The sequence below is a fragment of the Microcaecilia unicolor genome, chromosome 3 (genome assembly GCF_901765095.1).
Source record: "Microcaecilia unicolor chromosome 3, aMicUni1.1, whole genome shotgun sequence".
Lineage (NCBI taxonomy): Eukaryota > Metazoa > Chordata > Amphibia > Gymnophiona > Siphonopidae > Microcaecilia > Microcaecilia unicolor.
Window position 1 is genome coordinate 245,748,512 of NC_044033.1, and position 19,164 is coordinate 245,767,675.

At 42.8% G+C, this 19,164-nt stretch overlaps 1 protein-coding gene across 1 annotated transcript in view; it reads left to right on the forward strand.

The window, feature by feature from the left end:
- LOC115464549 overlaps window positions 1-19,164 on the forward strand; it is a 371,428-nt gene that overhangs the window by 311,239 nt on the left and 41,025 nt on the right. The window contains 1 exon segment of the mRNA XM_030194915.1: window positions 6,978-7,106. Within this exon segment, the coding sequence (XP_030050775.1) occupies window positions 6,978-7,106 (129 nt within the window).

Here is a 19,164-nt window from a genome sequence, read left to right on the forward strand (position 1 = left end):
GCTTACTAAAGAACTAGCGGAGTATCAGCAACGTCATGGAGCTCTCGAAGACAGAGTGCACAAAATGGAGGAGGAGAATATTAAGCTTAAAACCATGGTGGAAAGCTATGAAGGAAAGCTTGAAGACCTCGAGAATAGATCAAGGAGGAATAACTTAAGATTGGTGGGTCTGCCTGAGGCTTTGGAGACTGTAAACCTGCGGGTATTTTTGGAAAAATGGCTGCCAGAACAACTACAACTCCCAGAAGCCCTGGGAACTCTCCAGATAGAGAGAGCTCATCGAGTGGGGCCCAAGCCTGTGGAAGCTACACGTCCGAGAGTGGTGATCTGCCGCATTTTAAATTTTGCGCACAAAGAGGCAATACTGCAAGCTTTGAGGAAAGATCAGGAGCTGCAATATGGGAACAAAAAGATCTTATGCTTCCAGGACTACTCTGCTGCGGTGGCGATGCAGAGAAGGAAGTTCTCGCCTATATGCACTAAACTTTTTGAAAAGAAAATTCGATTTGCACTGCAATATCCAGCTAAACTAAGAGTCACCTATCAAGCGGTTACACAGGTTTACACAACGACTGAACAAGCACAAGCTTTTTTGAACTCTGTGGAACACCGCTGACACAGAGGATAAATGGAAGGTCAGCGGATATCTAATGGAAGATGAGATCGAGGGGCACATGGATAACATATGTTGGATTACAAAAAGTTAATTAGATTTGGAAGATGTTCAGACCCAATTTGATGGGCGGAGTTGATGGTTCGATGGGATTGTGACCACAGGAAGCAGCCTGGGAGAACAGACTAGGCAACTAGAATTTCTTGGACACGCGCTGCAGAGTGGACTGGGCAGAAGTCTGGGATTATTGCATAGAATATTACAGAGCATCGAAGCATAATCACTGCACTGAAGAATTGAGGCGATTTTTGTCCAAGCGGCTTGGATTACTATCAAAAGGATACTACAGGAGGCCAACCCGGGGATACTCTCGCAGAGGGCTGCGGAGGATTCTCCCTACAGATCAGAGAGACAGCCTGAGAACTCTGGAATAAGGTTTTGTGTAATTTGTTAAATGCTGTTTTTTTGGACAAACTGGAAAAGTTACATAATTATAAATTAGAGTCATACTGAGGAGAGGAAGTCGAGGGGAAACACTTTGTGATAGTTGGTATACGAGAGGGAGGGGGGTAGGAGGTGTTAAACGTGATGGTCTCTTTTAGAGGCCTGGGTTTAGAAGAAGGGAAGTTGGGGTTTAAGGGGATAGTTGGGGTTCATAAAGGGGAAGAGGGGGGATTTGGGGGATGGGAGGGGATTGAGACCTGGAAGAGACGGAGACTGGGGTTTGAGAATGAACTAAAATGGCTAAGGATAGTGTATGAGGAGGGGTGGAGGCTGGGACATCCCTCTTCTATGAATAAATGGTATACATCTTGGGATCAGATTTTTTATGTGATCTGGGTCCACTAAAAATAGTTACATGGAACGTGGGAGGGATCTCGTCCCCAATTAAACGCTCAAAAAATTTTACAACATTTACAAAGACATAAAGTAGATATAGCCTTCCTTCAAGAAACCCATCTATCGGCTGGGGAACATGCTAAATTGCGAACCTGGTGGGTGGGGGATTGTGTATCGGCAGCGGCACAAGGAAAGAAAGGGGGGGTTGCCATCCTGTTTCGAAAAGGAATAGTGGATAAGGTGGAAGTGAACTTCACAGATCCAGGGGGTAGATTTCTGCTGTGTGAGGCCCATGTGCAGCGCCAAATTATGTTGTTTGGCAATGTATATGCTCCGAACCAATATGATCGGAAGTTCTATAAGATGATCACTTCGCGACTGTTGCTGAGCAAATCTTTGCCCATAATAATAGGGGGAGACTTTAATATGGTGATGGACCCCTCGATTGACAGTACTGGGGCTAGGAGGAACGAGCTCAGGCAGGAGTCGCGGGGGCTGCCTAATCTTTGCCGACAGGTGGGGCTAGTGGATGTCTGGAGGACTCTCCACCCGCAGGGGAGAGATTACACACACCTCTCGAGAGCGCACGGCACACAGGCTAGAATTGATTATTTGTTGATTTCAGAACAGATGTTCAATTCAGTGACGGCAGCTGCAATAGGAGCAGATGTGATATCGGATCATGCTTGGGTGGAAATGAGCTGGATGCCTCGGGAAGAGAGGGGAGGGGCACAGAGATGGGTATTTCCCACAGAGCTATATCGGGATCAGGGTTTCAGGGCCTCCATACATCAGAGTTGGCGGGACTATAAAGTACACAATGCAATACACGTTGAAGACCCGGTTCTGTACTGGGAGGCGGCTAAGGCAGTATTTCGAGGAGACATCATTAGCTATATGGCTCACAAACATAAAGCTAGGAATAGAGAGATATTGAGGGTGAGTCAATTAGTATGCCAGGCTCGGAGAAGATATGGGCAACAGGCCTCCACTGAGAATAGACAACATTTGATGCTCTTACAGACTAAATTAAATGAAATACTTCATTATAAAGCAGTTAAATCGCAAATTTATTATAAATATCAATTATATAAGCATGTAAATAAGTGTGGTCGTTTGATGGCGCGCCTGATTGCAACCAAACAGGGGAAAACCAGGATTTTGACTATGAAGAAGAGGCAAGGAGAGCGAGTCCACACGGACAAGGAAATTAGCGAGAGTTTCTACCAATATTACAAAAAACTATATGAGGCCCCGCCGGATGATGGTCTGACGGGAGACTCCTACTTAGATCAGATGGGTTTACCAATGCTATCCCCTCAAGAGGCACAACAACTGAATACTCCTATTACACCAGACGAGGTGTTTCTGGCGATTAATCAAAGTGCACTGCTTAAGGCGCCGGGAGTAGACGGCTACCGAGCGGAGTTTTACAAGATCATGGGAGAAGAGATTACTGAGCCCTTAGCTGCAATGTTTAACATATTAATAGAGCAGGAAAGGATGCCTCCGGATTTAAATACAGCCTGTATTATAGTACTCCCTAAGAAAGGGAAGGACCCGGAACTAGTTGAATCATATAGACCCATTTCGCTGTTAAATTATGAAGTGAAATTAATGGCTAAGATCTTAGCGAACAGATTAGCGAGAATTTTGCCGAACCTTATACACGACTCCCAGGTGGGGTTTGTGAGGGGACGGAAAGTCACGAAGAATGTTTGCAAGGTGCTGGCCTCATTAGAAGCCAGATGTCGAGGGCAGGAAAATTATTTGTTAATAAGCTTTGACGCTGAAAAAGCTTTTGACAAAGTAAAATGGAATTTCCTATATGCTGTTCTTCAGAAATATGGCTTCACGGATAGATTTCTATCAGGGATCAAAGCATTGTACTCAGCGCCAAAGGCTAGAATATCGGTAAATGGGATTGAGACACAAGATTTTGAAATAGGCCGGGGAACACGCCAAGGTTGCCCTCTGTCACCGTTATTATTTGTGCTATCACTGGATCCCTTATTGAGAGAAATTGAGGAACAGAAAGCGGTGGCAGGGGTAAAGATAGGAAGCGAGGTCTTTAAGGTAGCGGCTTTCGCAGATGACATTTTGGTCCATTTAACAGACCCACAAGAATCCCTGAACGCTCTATTAGAGATCTTCTCCGAATACGGAGACTATGCGGGCCTCAGTTTGAATTTAGAAAAATCGGAGGCCTTGGCCTCCTCAGAGGACGTGTGGAGGCAGTGGAGAGGCGAGTTCCCTCTGAGAAAGGCACAAACCTCTTTTAGGTATCTCGGAATCTTGATGCCTATGGATCTCTCGCGGTTGTATGATCTGAATAGTACTTGGTTGTTAGAGGAGACCCAGCAGGTGCTACAAGGATGGATGGATTTGCCGTTATCAGTGTTAGGGAGAGTAAACATGATTAAAATGGTGTTGTTCCCCAAATGGCTTTATGTGATGCAGACCATCCCAGTTTGGCTCCGACGGAAAGACCTAAAGAGTTTTTACAAGCTTGCATCAAAGTTTTGCTGGAGAGGCAAGAAGCCGCGGGTTCGCTTCTCACGATTAGTGGGGAGCTGGAGTCGAGGAGGAATGGGCATGCCAAATTTAGAATTATACAATAAAGCATGTCATTTGAGATATCTGGGAGATTGGTGTTTAGACACGCAGCAATACACTCCTACGGCGCTGGAGGCAGCGCTTTGGGAACCGCATCATCTTTTTTCGCTTTTACACCACAAAACACGAGACCTACCGGAGGGATTCAGTAAAAGTGTATTGTTGCGCTCTCTTCGAGAGGTGTGGGGAGTGCTTATTCGTCAACTGGGGGGGGACCCAACAACAACAGATTTGATAACCATACGTGGGAACAATGCATTTTTACCAGGATTGTCAAGTCGATATTTTGTGGAATGGGCTAGACGGGGAATTTCTAAATTGGAACACCTGGTGGGTGAAGATGGGCAGCCCCTCACCGACGAGGAGTTACTGGGAAAGGTAGGCGACTCCTGGGGGAATAGATTTGCTATACGTCAAGTGCGACATTACCTCACTTCTTTACCGACAGATCCTTTGAGAACTCAGTTGGGGGAAAGGATACGGGAATTTTTTCACTCTTTTGGTGAGGGAGAAATCACAATATCCTCGCTTTATAAAACAATATCAGGATGGCTGCCCCCCAGGGACTATAGACAGCTGAGGAGTGCTTGGGAAAAGGAATTGGGAGCTGCAGTGACCTCCTGGGACATCACTAAATCAATAGCACGAATACCCCTGTTAGTATCAGATGCTCGCTTGAGAGAATGTGCCTATCGTTGCATCCATAGGGGATATGTAACTACAGCTCAATTAGCACATATGGGAGGCAATCGAAGCCCGGACTGTCTTAAATGTGGAAGACATCCTGGCACAATGCTGCACATGTTTTGGAGCTGCCCAATTTTAAAAAGGTTCTGGGCTCGAGTTCGAGGATTTTGGGAGGAGCGGTTAAGGCTGCGGATTTTGGGGACAGTTGAGCAACTGATTTTAGACATTCCGGGGTCCTTTAGAGGGCAGAATCGTTTTGAAACATTAATGCTCCGTAAGATGAGCCTCTTGGCCAGGAAATGTATTTTACAGTACTGGACGGTCAAAGATCCTCCGGCATATTGGCACTGGAGAAATCAGCTACATCAGCTGGTATCGTGGGAGGCGGGGGAATCTAGGTTCTCGCAGAAAAAGAGAGTTACATTTCTGGCTATCTGGGGCCCTTATTTGCAAAGTCTAAGCCATAGAGGCCGTAGCTTGCTTTTAAATACAAGGTGAACTCTACGGGCTGAACTGAATGGTCATCCAGGTCTGGGGTAAAAGGGGGGGGAAGGGAGGGAATGGGAGAGGGCGGGGGGAGGATTGGTATATTTGATGGGATAATAATGTTGGGGGGAAAAAATTTATAAATGCTGTATGCTAGTTAGCAATTGTTGTATATTTAGACTGAAACAGAGCTTGCATGACCATGTTGGTGTTGATACAATGTCAATAAAAAACGTTTGAACTAAAAAGGAAATAGAACAGCTTTTAAACTAGAAACGGGGGGAAGGCCAACAGTCGCTCAAAAGCGCATGGTTCGGGAGAAGGTATCTTCTGAGGATATCACCCAGATAGAGAAAAAAGGGGTACTTGTGAGTAAGGGTAACAAAGAAATCATAGAGGATCAGATAGCCTTAAATAAAGTTAATAATGACCAGACAGAAGACAACATATTAATAATGCCATGTATTAAACGTAATAAAATACGGAACAACACGCATACATTGAAATGTCTATACGCAAATGCCAGGAGCCTGAGGCATAAGATGGGAGAGCTGCAGTACATTGCACACAATGAAAAACTGGATATTATAGGCATCTCAGAGACCTGGTGGAAGGAAGATAACCAATGGGACACAGTCATACAGGGCTACAAATTATATCGTAGCGATAGGGTGGATAGGATTGGCGGAGGGATAGCACTGTATGTAAATGAGAACCTTGACTCAGATAGGCTTCAAATATTGCAGGAGACAAAACACCTATTGGAATCCTTGTGGATTGAAATTCCACGTGAAAAGGGGAAAAGGACGGTAATAGGAGTGTACTACCGTCTGCCTGGCCAAGACGAGCAGACGGACGCAGCAATGACGAGGGAAATTAGGGAAGCGAATAAAAAGGGCAATGTAATATTAATGGGTAACTTCAAATATCCAGATATAGACTGGGTGAATGAAACATCGGTACACGCAAGGGAGGTGAAATTTCTTGATGAAATCAAGGACAGCTTCATGGAACAGCTGGTTCAAGAGCCGACAAGAGAAGGAAAAATACTAGACTTAATTATTAGTGGAGCTCATGATCTGGTGCAGGGGGTAACGGTGCGAGGGCTGCTTGATAACAGTGATCATAATATGATCGGTTTTGATATTGGCTGCGAAGTAAGTGAACTCAGGAAATCAAATACACTAGCGTTTAACTTTAGAAAAGGAGATTACGATAAAATGAGAAGAACGGTGAAAAAAAGACTAAAGGGAGCAGCTGAAAGGGTAAAAAACTTGAATCAGGCGTGGATGCTGTTCAAAAACACCATCCTAGAAGTACAGGACAAATATATTCCGCATATTAGAAAAGGAGGAAAAAAGACCAAACGTCAGCCGGCGTGGCTCAACGGTAAGGTAAAGGAAGCTATTAGAGCCAAAAAACAATCCTTCAGAAAATGGAGAAGGGAACAGACTGAAGACAATAAGATAAAACATAAGGAATGTCAAACCGAATGCAAAAAGGAGATAAGGAGGGCTAAGAAGGAATTTGAAAAAAAGTTAGCGTTAGAAGCAAACACATAGCATACAGTCGGCATCAGTATAATGGCATGAATATACTGTATGTTTTTTGTTTTCTTTTTTTGTTACATTTGTACCCCGCACTTTTTTTAAACATCTGTTCAGCTTTTACAAAAATCACGCTATCTACCAGCTTTAAAAACTGACCCAATTGTAACTATATTTTTCTAAAACAGGCTCCCCCAGCGTCAGACCTGATATCTTAATCCGATTTAAGAAACAGGAATTCAGGACCGAGACCCAGGGATCTAAGGAAAGAGGAAATCGTCTCAATACAGGCACATGTGAAGACCTGCATGAAACAGGTGATGTGGCTTGGATTGAATGAATTCTAGATCTCCAGCAGGGTGTGGCAGAGTTTTGATTAGCAAAGGGAGTCATTGCAGAGAAATGAGATTCAAATACGATGCACAGAACCAGCAGGATGAGATTGGATATGGTCAGTCTCCCTCTTTTGTTATGCCATTGTCCACCTGTTCCCATCTATTTGCAGCACAACTTCTTGTCATATGGAATGTTAGCCTAGAAAATGTCTTCTTTAAATAATCACATGGGGTAGCTGCCTAAATATGTGCTTCTCCATAGATGTAAAATTAATGATGGTACTTTTCTCCAACAGATCATGGATATGGGTATAATAGTAAGAAACTGAGATTGTGCAATGGACAGCAGAGGGAGGAATGGAAACAGAAAGACCCTTCCCGAGATAGCCCAGATCCTTCTGCTGAGTGTGAAGGCAGCAGCAGTAGAATAACAGCACCCAGGGTGAAAGATAGAGCTGAAAACAGAGAAAGATCAAATGCACAAGATAGAAATTCCAACTACTGCCAAAGCCTTGTACAAACTCAGGGACTAAAAGAAGGTGAGAGACCCTTTAAAAGTGCTGATACTCAGAAAAATGTAACCACAGACCGTCATTTTGTTGATAAAGACATAATCTTGCATAAGCCCAAGGTTCCTTACTCTCATACTATAAGCAGAACTGACAAAATTGTAAACACTGTCACCCAAGGAAAACTGTTTAAATGTTCTGAATATGATACATGGTTCAGTCAAAGAATCAATGTACAACAGCATAAAGTGACTCACACAGGACACAAACCATTTAAATGTTCTGAATGTGGTAAATGTTTCAGTCAACAAGGTGCTTTGAAACGGCATAAAATGACTCACACAGGCTACAAACCATTTAAATGTTCTGAATGTGACAAATGTTTCAGTTTTAAAGGTAATTTGCAACAACATATGATGACCCACTCGGGACACAAACCATTTAAATGTTCTGAATGTGATAAAAGTTTCAGTCGAAAATCAAATTTACAACAGCATAAAGTGATTCACACAGGACAGAAACCATTTAAATGTTCCGAATGTGACAAATGTTTCTATTTTAAACGTAAATTGCAACAACATATGATGACTCACTCAGGACATAAACCATTCAAATGTTCTGAATGTCTTAAATGTTTCACTGAAAAAAGTGTTTTGAAACGGCATAAAATGACTCACACAGGTTACAAACCATTTAAATGTTCTGAATGTGATAAAAGTTTCAGTCGAAGATCAAATTTAAAACAGCATAAAGTGACTCACACAGGACAGAAACCATTTAAATGTTCCGAATGTGACAAATGTTTCAATTTTAAAGGTGAATTGCAACAACATACGATGACTCACACAGGACACAAACCATTTAAATGTTCTGAATGTGATAAATGTTTCACTCATAAAGGTGTTTTGAAACGGCATAAAATCACTCACACAGGATACAAACCATTTAAATGTTCTGAATGTGATAAAAGTTTCAGTCGAAGATCAAATTTACAACAGCATAAAGTGACTCACACAGGACAGAAACCATTTAAATGTTCTGAATGTGACAAATGTTTCAATTTTAAAGGTGAATTGCAACAACATATGATGACTCACTCAGGACACAAACCATTTAAATGTTCTGAATGTGATAAAAGTTTCACTCACAGATCAACTTTACAACGGCATAAAGTGACTCACGCAGGACAGAAACCATTTAAATGTTCTGAATGTGACAAATGTTTCTATTTTAAAGGGAAATTGCAACAACATATGATGACTCACTCAGGACACAAACCATTTAAATGTTCTGAATGTGATAAAAGTTTCAGTCAAACATCAACTTTACAACAGCATATAATGACTCATACAGGCTACAAACCATTTAAATGTTCCGAATGTGATAAATGTTTCAGTCAAAGATCAAATTTACGAAAGCATAAAATAACTCACACAGGCTAGAAACCAATTTAAATGTTCTGAATGTTATAAAAGTTTCAGTTAGACATCAAATTTACAACCGCATTAAGTAATTCACACAGGACACAAACCTTTTAAACCTTTTAAATGTTCTGAATGTGATGTTTCAGTCAACAAGGTACTTTGAAACAGCATAAAATGACAGGATGTAAGCCATTTAAATGTTCTGAATGAGAAAAATGTTTCCATTGAAAAGGTACTTTGCAAAGGCATGAAATGACTCACACAGGTTATAAACCATTTAAATGTTCTGAATGTGATAAAGGTTTCAGTTATAGAGCAAATCTACACCAGCATAAAACGACTCATACAGGACACAAACCTATTAAATGTTCTGAATGTGATAAATGTTTCAATTGGAAAAGCTCTCTAAAATTGCATTAACATAGTAAATGACGGCAGATAAAAACCTGTACGGTCCATCCAGTCTGCTGAATAAGATAAACTCATTTTACTTGGTACGTGATACTTTATATGTATACCCGAGTTTGATTTGTCCTTAAAATTTATACTCTAGCCCATCCCTATCCATTTGCAATCAGGGCGTAGTTCGTAGAAGTCTGCCAATCTCCTGTTTTGTTTCCCAATTACCGGCATTGCCACCCAATCTCTGCTGAGATTCCGTGGAATCATTGCTTCTATAAAATGGTTCACATGGGCCACAAACCATTTAAATGTTCTGAATGTGGCAAATGTTTCAGATAAAAACGCCAGCTGGGACTGCATAATATGACTCACACTAAAGATAAAAGATTTAGTGTGAGATGACTCACACAGAAGAGAAGCAATTGATAACTGCAGCCCAGGACAGCTGATTACAGATGAGATGTTTGATTCTGTAAAAAAGAGCTGAGGACGGTTACTCATCTCATGGCTGGCTCTGGAGAGCTGGTGGTGGAGAGTTTTAATGCAGAGGGGCACCACAGGGTGGCATGTTTCAGCCAAATCCTGAATTCAGATTTCGAGTTGATTTTAGTGCTGAATCAAAACCAAAATGTTGGCATCTTTTGCCTATATATGTTACATCTTATGAACTCCTTGAAAGAAGCTCTCTCTTTGGCACAAAGAAAGCAGTACGGTGAGTGTTAACAGTAAATTTGAGAGACTGATATCATGCTCCACATGCCCTGGCTTAGGAATGAGGTTCATTGCTTTCATAGTATGCACAAAACTAACCCATTTGGAAAAAATTGCCTCAAACGGAAACCATTTCATTGTTCTGATGTGAAAAGAGTTTGTCTGAAAAACAGCCTGCACTGGCATGAAATGACTCACACAGAAGGCCGACTGATGACTGTGAGATAACGGATTTTGAACAGGAAAAGTCAGTGAAGAATACTGCAGGTCATTAAAGCATGCATTAACATCATGGAATAAGATTCTGGCTGTTAATCAGCTGGTAATGTCTGTGCTCTCATACAAGTTTGCTACTGTAGAAACACGATGTGTGAACAAGAAAACTCCTCCTACCCACAAGGTCATCTATAAGAATCAGTATAAGGCAAGAGGGGCATTTTTTCATAGCTGACACTGCTATAATTATTGGCAATAGCTAGATTTATTTAAAAGGAAAGTTATTAATATCTTAGGGCAGTTTTAAAAAAGTATAATAAATTGTAAAGTGCTGGATCAGACACTACCTTTTTGGTCCATTCAACTAGAGAATTCCCTTGATAGCAGCACTTAAGCTGACCCATTGGGACTTATAATCCCACCCACCCCAGGGTTGTCCACTCATTTATAGACAAACCAAACCTTATTAACTTTACTCCACAGTCATACACAGGCAGTCTTGCAGGCGGATACTCTAACATAGTACACCTGTTCATACCCATTTCAACCAATCAGGATGACTTTTATTCTCTGCAATAATTGTGCTGCTTTAGTTTCAAGGCCAATCATCTGGAAACTTAAAGCTTGTCCTATCTGCCTTCAGCTATCTACTTTAAAACAAGAGCTATATAAAGTAATGCAAGAATTAGATGCAATTAAAGCAACTTATAGGACTGTGCAGAATCATAACTTCTCACCACTGCCTCAGAGAATAAAACCACAAAGGAACAGATGGCTCACAGTAGGCTCAGGCAGAATTCGTCATGTGACACAGAAGCATCCGCCCGCACAAGTGTTGCCACTACAAAATTCTTTTGCTCCACTACAGCACTGTGATGTTGCTGAAACTAAAATTGAAGCAGAAAAAAAAGAAAAAGCAAGGAAGAGGGAACAAAAAGAGAAGGTACCCAAAGACAAAAGACACTCACAAATCACTAAACCCAAAACACATACTAGGAGATGTAGTTGGAAAGCAATGACCACAAATGCTCACAGTCTAAGCAATAAAATTCATGACCTTCAAGCCCTGATGTTGGAGACTGACTTGGACATAGTTGCAGTCACAGAGACATGGCTCCATGGTTCCCATGAATGGGATGTAAACATACCAGGCTATAATCTTTTTAGGAAGGATAGAGAGGGACGTAAAGGTGGAGGAGTAGCTCTGTATGTGAGAGATGATATCGCAGCAACTGAAATGACAGGGAAGTGGGGAAAGGAAGAAGCAATATGGATCACCTTAAAAAGAGAGGATAGAACCTTGGTCCACGTGGGTGTTGTCTATAGACCCCCGACACAATTGGAAGAACTAGATAAAGATCTGATCGCTGATATTCAAAAGTTGGGGAAGAAAAGAGAGGTGCTGCTGTTGGGAGATTTTAATCTGCCAGATGTAGATTGGAAGGTTCCGTCTGCAAAATCGGAAAGAAGTAGAGAGATTGTGGATGCTTTCCAAAGTGCTCTGCTCAGACAAATGGTGAACGAACCCACGAGGGAGGGAGCCACGTTGGATCTGGTGCTCACAAATGGGGATAGTGTATCAAATGTCCGAGTGGCTGCACACCTGGGAAACAGTGACCATCAAACGGTTTGTTTTGATGTAATGGCTCATGTGGATGGCAGCCACTCCAAACTCAAAGTCCTGGATTTCAAGCGAGTTGACTTTAACAAAATGGAAGAATACCTGAGGAAGGAGCTGATGGGCTGGGAGGACATACGAGAAGTGGAAGGACAGTGGTCCAGGCTAAAAGAAGTAATAAACAGGGCCACAGACCTTTATGTAAGGAGGGTAAATAAAAGCAAGAGAAAAAGGAAACCGATATGGTTTTCAAAGCAAGTGGCTGAGAAAATAAAGGCTAAAGAGTTAGCGTTCCAGAAATACAAAAAATCTCAAGTAGAGGAACACGGGGAGGAATACCGGATGAAACAGAAAGAAGCCAAGAGAGAGGTACGTCTGGCGAAGGCACAAGCAGAAGAACAAATGGCTAGAAATGTACGGAGGGGAGACAAAAACTTCTTTAGGTATATTAGTGAAAGGAGAAAGACTAAAAAGGGGATTGTGAGACTAAAAGATACAGCAAAACGCTATGTAGAAAATGATGAAGAAAAAGCCAATTTGCTAAATAGATACTTTTGTTCTGTTTTTACTGAAGAAAATCCTGGGGAAGGACCGAGAGGGACTGGCAAAAGTACACCTGAAAACGAAGTGGATAGAGCACCGTTCACGGAAGAGAGTGTATATGAACAACTTGGAAAGCTAAAGGTGGACAAAGCCATGGGGCCGGACGGGATCCACCCCAGAATACTGAGGGAGCTCAGACAGGTTCTGGCGGGTCCTCTTAAAGATTTGTTTAATAAATCCTTGGAGACAGGAGAGGTTCCAAGGGATTGGAGAATGGCGGAGGTGGTCCCTCTTCACAAAAGTGGGGATAGGGAAGAAGCTGGAAACTACAGGCCGGTAAGCCTCACTTCGGTTATTGGAAAAGTAATGGAAGCCATGCTGAAGGAAAGGATAGTGAATTTCCTGGAAGCCAATAAGTTGCAAGATCCGAGACAACATGGTTTCACCAAAGGGAAGTCGTGCCAAACGAATCTCATTGAATTCTTTGACTGGGTGACGGGAGAATTAAATAAAGGACGTGCTATGGACATAATCTACTTAGATTTCAGCAAGGCTTTTGACACGGTTCCCCACAGGAGGCTCTTGAATAAACTAGAAGGGCTGAAGATAGGACCCGAAGTGGTGAACTGGATTAGGAACTGGTTGACGGGCAGACGCCAGAGGGTGGTGGTGAATGGAGTTCGCTCGGAGGAGGGAAAGGTGAGTAGTGGAGTGCCTCAGGGATCGGTGCTGGGGCCCATTCTGTTCAATATATTTGTGAGTGACATTGCCGAAGGGTTACAAGGTAAAGTTTGCCTTTTTGCCGATGACACCAAGATTTGCAACAGAGTGGACACCCCGGAGGGAGTGGAAAACATGAAGAAAGATCTGAAGAAGCTAGAAGAATGGTCTAACGTTTGGCAATTAAAATTCAATGCGAAGAAATGCAAAGTGATGCACTTAGGGAGTAGAAATCCAAGGGAGGCGTATGTGTTAGGTGGGGAGAGCCTGATAGACACGGACGGGGAGAGGGATCTTGGGGTGATAGTATCTGAGGACCTGAAGGCGATGAAACAGTGCGACAAGGCGGTGGCCGTAGCGAGAAGGTTGCTAGGCTGTATAGAGAGAGGTGTGACCAGCAGAAAAAAGGAGGTTTTAATGCCCCTGTATAAGACGTTGGTGAGGCCCCACCTGGAGTATTGTGTTCAGTTTTGGAGGCCGTACCTTGCGAAGGATGTTAAAAAAATGGAAGCGGTACAAAGAAAAGCTACGAGGATGGTATGGGAGTTGCGTTCCAAGACGTATGAAGAGAGACTTGCTGACCTGAACATGTATACTCTGGAGGAAAGGAGGAACAGGGGTGATATGATACAGACGTTCAAATATTTGAAAGGTATTAATCCGCAAACGAATTTTTTCTGGAGAGGGGAAGGCGGTAGAACGAGAGGACATGAAATGAGATTGAAGGGGGGCAGACTCAGCAAAGATGTCAGGAAGTATTTCTTCACGGAGAGGGTGGTGAACGCTTGGAATGCCCTCCCGCGGGAGGTGGTGGAGATGAAAACGGTAACGGAATTCAAGCATGCGTGGGACAGGCATAAAGGAATCCTGTGCAGAAGGAATGGATCCACAGAAGCTTAGCTGTAATTGGGTGGCGGGGGGAAGAGGGGTTGGTGGTTGAGAGGCTAGGATGGGGGAGGGCAGACTTATACGGGGTCTGTGCCGGAGCCGGTGATGGGAGGCGGGACTGGTGGTTGGGAGGCGGGAAATACCTGAAAAAGACAGGTACAAATCAAGGTAAGGTATACACATGAGTTTATCGTGGGCAGACTAGATGGACCGTGCAGGTCTTTTTCTGCCGTCATCTACTATGTTTACTATGTTTATGTTTAAGACTGTATATTTCTAGAGCTGAAGGAGGAATGGACCTCATAGAAATAGATTATATAGAGGGAGCTACTATCATAGGCCTTCTTAATTGTGGCTGTCCTTAAGGACTCCTGTAGCTCCATGGAACATCGCCACAAGATCATCCCGCAAATTTCTCAACCTGCACTTCCCCAGCTGTAAAGGACTAAAATACAAGCTGATGCATGCCACTACCTTCTCTTACATGAGCACGCAGTTATGGAATGCACTACCTACAGACTTGAAAACAATCAACGAAACAACTATCTTTCACAAATCTCTGAAGACATATTTCTTCAACAAAGCCTACAATGAGAACCGATAACCTCTCTAATCCACCTCACCAACCCAAGTCCACCTCTACAACTACCCTAATCACTCCATTCCTTCTCTCTTCCCTTACTTAATCTCTGCTCAATACTAACTGTATCTGATATCCTGGAATGACAATGTTTACAAAACTATGTAAGCCACACTGAGCCTGCAAATAGGTGGGAAAATGTGGGATACAAATGCAATAAATAAAAGATTAACTTGCAGCATTAATAAACCAAATCATGCTAAAATTCAGAACTGAGTATAATTCTGAGTTAAAGTGTACTTTCAAATAATATGTAGTCATGTATATTAGTATTGCCACACTGGAACAGACCGAAGGTCCATCAAGCCCAGCTTCCTGTTTCCAACAGTGGCCAATCCAGGTCACAAATACCTGGCAAAGTCCCAAAAAAGTTCAATACATTTTATGCTGCTTATCCCAGAAATATTATTGGCAATATAATAGTGACCTCACTCAGTTACAGACTTATATCACAAAAATTATCACTGAGTGTGTATAAACGAGTAACCATAAAACAAGAGCTGTTGAAATAACTAGGTGGATTAGAGTCTCATATATTGCACATAATTATTCACATCTCACCCAATGGTGGATCACTTGTACGTGGAGGTTGAGTCAATGATTAGTAAACAGACATGTACAAGTGATCCACCATTGGGTGAGATGTGAATAATTATGTGCAATATATGAGACTCTAATCCACCTAGTTATTTCAACAGCTCTTGTTTTATGGTTACTCATTTATACACACTCAGTGATAATTTTTGTGATATCCCAGAAATAAGCAGTGGATTTTCCCCAAGTCATTTTAATAATGGTCTATGGACTTTTCCTTTAGGAAGCCGTCCAGACCTTTTTTAAACCCCGTTAAGCTAACCGCCTTTACCACATTCTCTGGCAACGAATTCCAGAGTTTAATTACATGTTGAGTGAAGAAAACTTTTCTATGATTCGTACTAAATTTACTACTTTGTAGCTTCATTGCATGCCCCCTAGTCTTGCACTAAAATCTGATTAACAATGAGCTAGTGTTAAAACCTGAGCTATGTTCTCTGACATTGTATTGGTTGTCTAAAATGAGCTCACATCACTAACCTGTTGAATGTTTTAATACATGCTTATTAGGTGTATCATTAGTATTATGTTATCATTGTATTCTATCTCTGGTATTTGAATTCCATTGCTCTGTTTCACTGTAGTTCTATTATTAGGTTTCAATTTACTGTTTTCAAGTTTACCTCATTTATTGTATTTATGTTTATTCTTGGTTATTTTACTATTGTTATGCTGTTAACAAAATTGTTATATTAAACTGTACCTGCTGTATACCGCCTTGGATGAATCTCTTCATAAAGGCGGTTCAGAAATCTCAATAAATGAATAATACTGTAATTGTTGATGTTGTTTTAGGGAACCTGCATATCTCTAAATCTCTTTATGTACATGACCTTTGAGCCCCTGGCATGCCTGAAAAGAAGGGAGAGAGTGGGGGGTGGGGTGGGGATGGTGAGGTTTCTCTTCTGTCTCTGTTTACAGAAATCTCTGCCATCACCATGATTGAATGGCTTTTTTCACCAGGTAGCCAAAAAGAGGAGAGGGGGAGGGGCTTTCTTGCCTGTTTGTGAATGAGGTGAGCAGTGCCTGGCTGTCGTATAATGAAACAGTTTTGCAGGTAAGTAAAAACCCATGTGTCCTTTAACTAAGGTGCACTGAAAAATGGCTTGCGGTAGTGTAGGTGCGGGTTTTGGGCGTGTGACGATCCGTTTTTTAGTGCGCCTGTAAAAAAAGGGTCCTTTTATTTTTTTACCAAAAATGGATGTGTGGCACAATCAAAATTGCTGCGAATCCATTTTGGCCTAGCGGTAAAGAAGTTTGGCGGTAATGACCTACACGCATCAAATGCCACTTGGCGTGCGTCTGTAACGAGCACCAGAAAATAAAAAAAAATTTTCAGACATGCGTTTCCGATGCACGCAAAAATTGAAATTACTGCAAGGGCCATGCGGTAATCGGGTGGTAACTCCAATTTTCCATGCGTTCAGCGCGCGTAGGCGCCTACGCAGCTCAGTAAAAGGACCCTCCAGTGTTTCAGTATGAGGATTCTGCACTCTCTTGCATTTCAGTGTTTTATTTCTATGTACCTTTAAGTTAACTAATTGAGGGGTCCTTTTACTAAGCCGTGTTAAAAAGTTGCTTGCAATAGTGTAGGTGCGGGTCTTGCGCGTATGCAGAAATATTTTTCAGTGCACATACCAAAAATGCCTTTTTAAAAAATGTTTACCAAAAATGGACGTGCGGCTTGCTGTGTGTCCATTTTGGGTGTATGACCTTACCGCCAGCTATAGACCTAGCGGTAATGACTGGCACATGTCTGAAAATAAAAAATATTTTCCAAGCGCGCGTAGCGTACGTGCATCAAAAATGAAATTACTGCAAGAGGTACACAGTAGTCAGGCGGTAAGTTCATTTTGGCGTGCGTTGGGCCCGCGTAGAGCCTACCGTGGCTTAGTAAAAGGGGCCCTGAAATTTCTAATGATGACACTTTATTTTGCACCTATTTATAAATATATGTATAGTCTACTCTAGGCAAGCACTTTTGTTAAAAAGAAGAAAAGTATTGCATTTTACATTAGTCTCTCTCTCTCTCTCTCTCTCTCTCTCTCTCTCTCTGTCTCTCATGAGAAAGCCAGAAATCTCTCTCTGTCTCTCTCTCTGTCTCTCATGAGAAAGCCAGAAAGAGGAGGGGGAGAGGGGCTGCTTTCCTGCCTGTTTGGGAATCAAGAGAAGCAATGCCTCACTGTCTTAAAATCAAACAGTTTGCATGCACATATGGGTTTGCTGTAATTTCAACAGCGTGAAGTTAAAACAGAGCTGTTTGGAGTTTTTTTCAACAAGTACTCCTTAGCCACCTTATATGGCATTACAATAATCTGACTCATGCATGGATAGGAATAGATCATGCACCATGAAACAGGGAAAAAGGGCAAAAACTGATAAGGTTGTGAGCCAGAGACTCATGATCTGATAAGACATTCCTGCATGCAAGCAGACATGGGAAAAGGGCAATTACAATAAACAAGAAAATGTGGTCTAGCAACTTAAAGGGAGACAGATGATGTTGAGGGAAGGCAGAATGATCTCTGGGGAAGATGATTTGTTAAACCTATGTGGGGCAATGTTTGAAATAAAGGATATATAAACAGTTGAAGCACAGAATTACTTCGTAGAGTCAGCAGGCAGAGAATACGTATGTATAGCAGCGGCTGTTTTCCCATGAGAAACTATTTGATTATATGTGTACCTTTATATTTCCATATTTTGGTAAGTAAATAAAAAATTGACTTTCTCATATGCACGTAGCCCTGGTTTCTTTTATCCCCCCAAATTGTGGATGGCTGGTACATGCTAATTTGGGAAGGGTTACAAGGGGCCTAAAAACATGGCCCCCTGACCTGAACTGATCCAACTCCTTCCCTTCTATTACCCCCCCCCCCCCCCCTAGTAGTATTCTTCATTGGTCCCTTTTTGGCCCCCGACATGATCCCTCCAACTTAAAAACACAAATCCCTGGTAGTCTACTGGCCCAATCCCTCCTGCAACCAAAATCTGTCCCACCATTAAAAAGAAAATAATTCCCTGTTGAATGGTGGCACTCCTCCCCGAGCCCCCAAGCCTGCTTATTTTCGAAGGAGAAGGGTGCCCATCTTCCGACACAAATCGGGAGATGGGCGTCCTTCTCCTAAGGTTGCACAAATCGGCATAATCAAAAGCCGATGTTGGAAGTGCTCAACTGCTTTCTGTCGCGGAGATGACCAGAGTTCAAGGGGGCATGTTGGCAGTAGTAGCTTAGGAAGGGGGGGTGGTGGGGCAGTCCACCCCGGGTGCACTCCGCTGGGGGATGTCGGCTCTGCTGGCTCCCTGTTCTCTCTGCCCCTGAACAGGTTACTTCCTGTTCCGGGGCAGGGAAGCAGCAGAGCCGACACAGCTCCCAGTGACGTTCACTCGGGGCGGACCGGCCCTCCTGCCCGCCCCCTTTCCTACGCCAGTGGTAAGAATGCGCCCCGGGGGGGGGGTGCGCAGCGGTGAACCATCCCGGGTGTCAGCCGCCCTCGCTACGGCACTGGTTGGCAGTGTACCAAAGGTGGGACGGGGGCGTGGTTAACAGATGGGCTTCCTTGGCCTATAATGGAAAAAAGAAGGGCGTCCCTCACGAGCATTTGGCCGACTTGGTCCATTTTTTTTCACGACCAAGCATCAAAAAGGTGCCCGAACTGACCAGATGACTACCAGAGGGATTAGAGGGATTCGGGGATGACCTCCCCTGACTTCCCCAGTGGTCACTAACCACCTCCCACCCTGATAAAAACAACTTCAAAAACTTTTGTCTTTT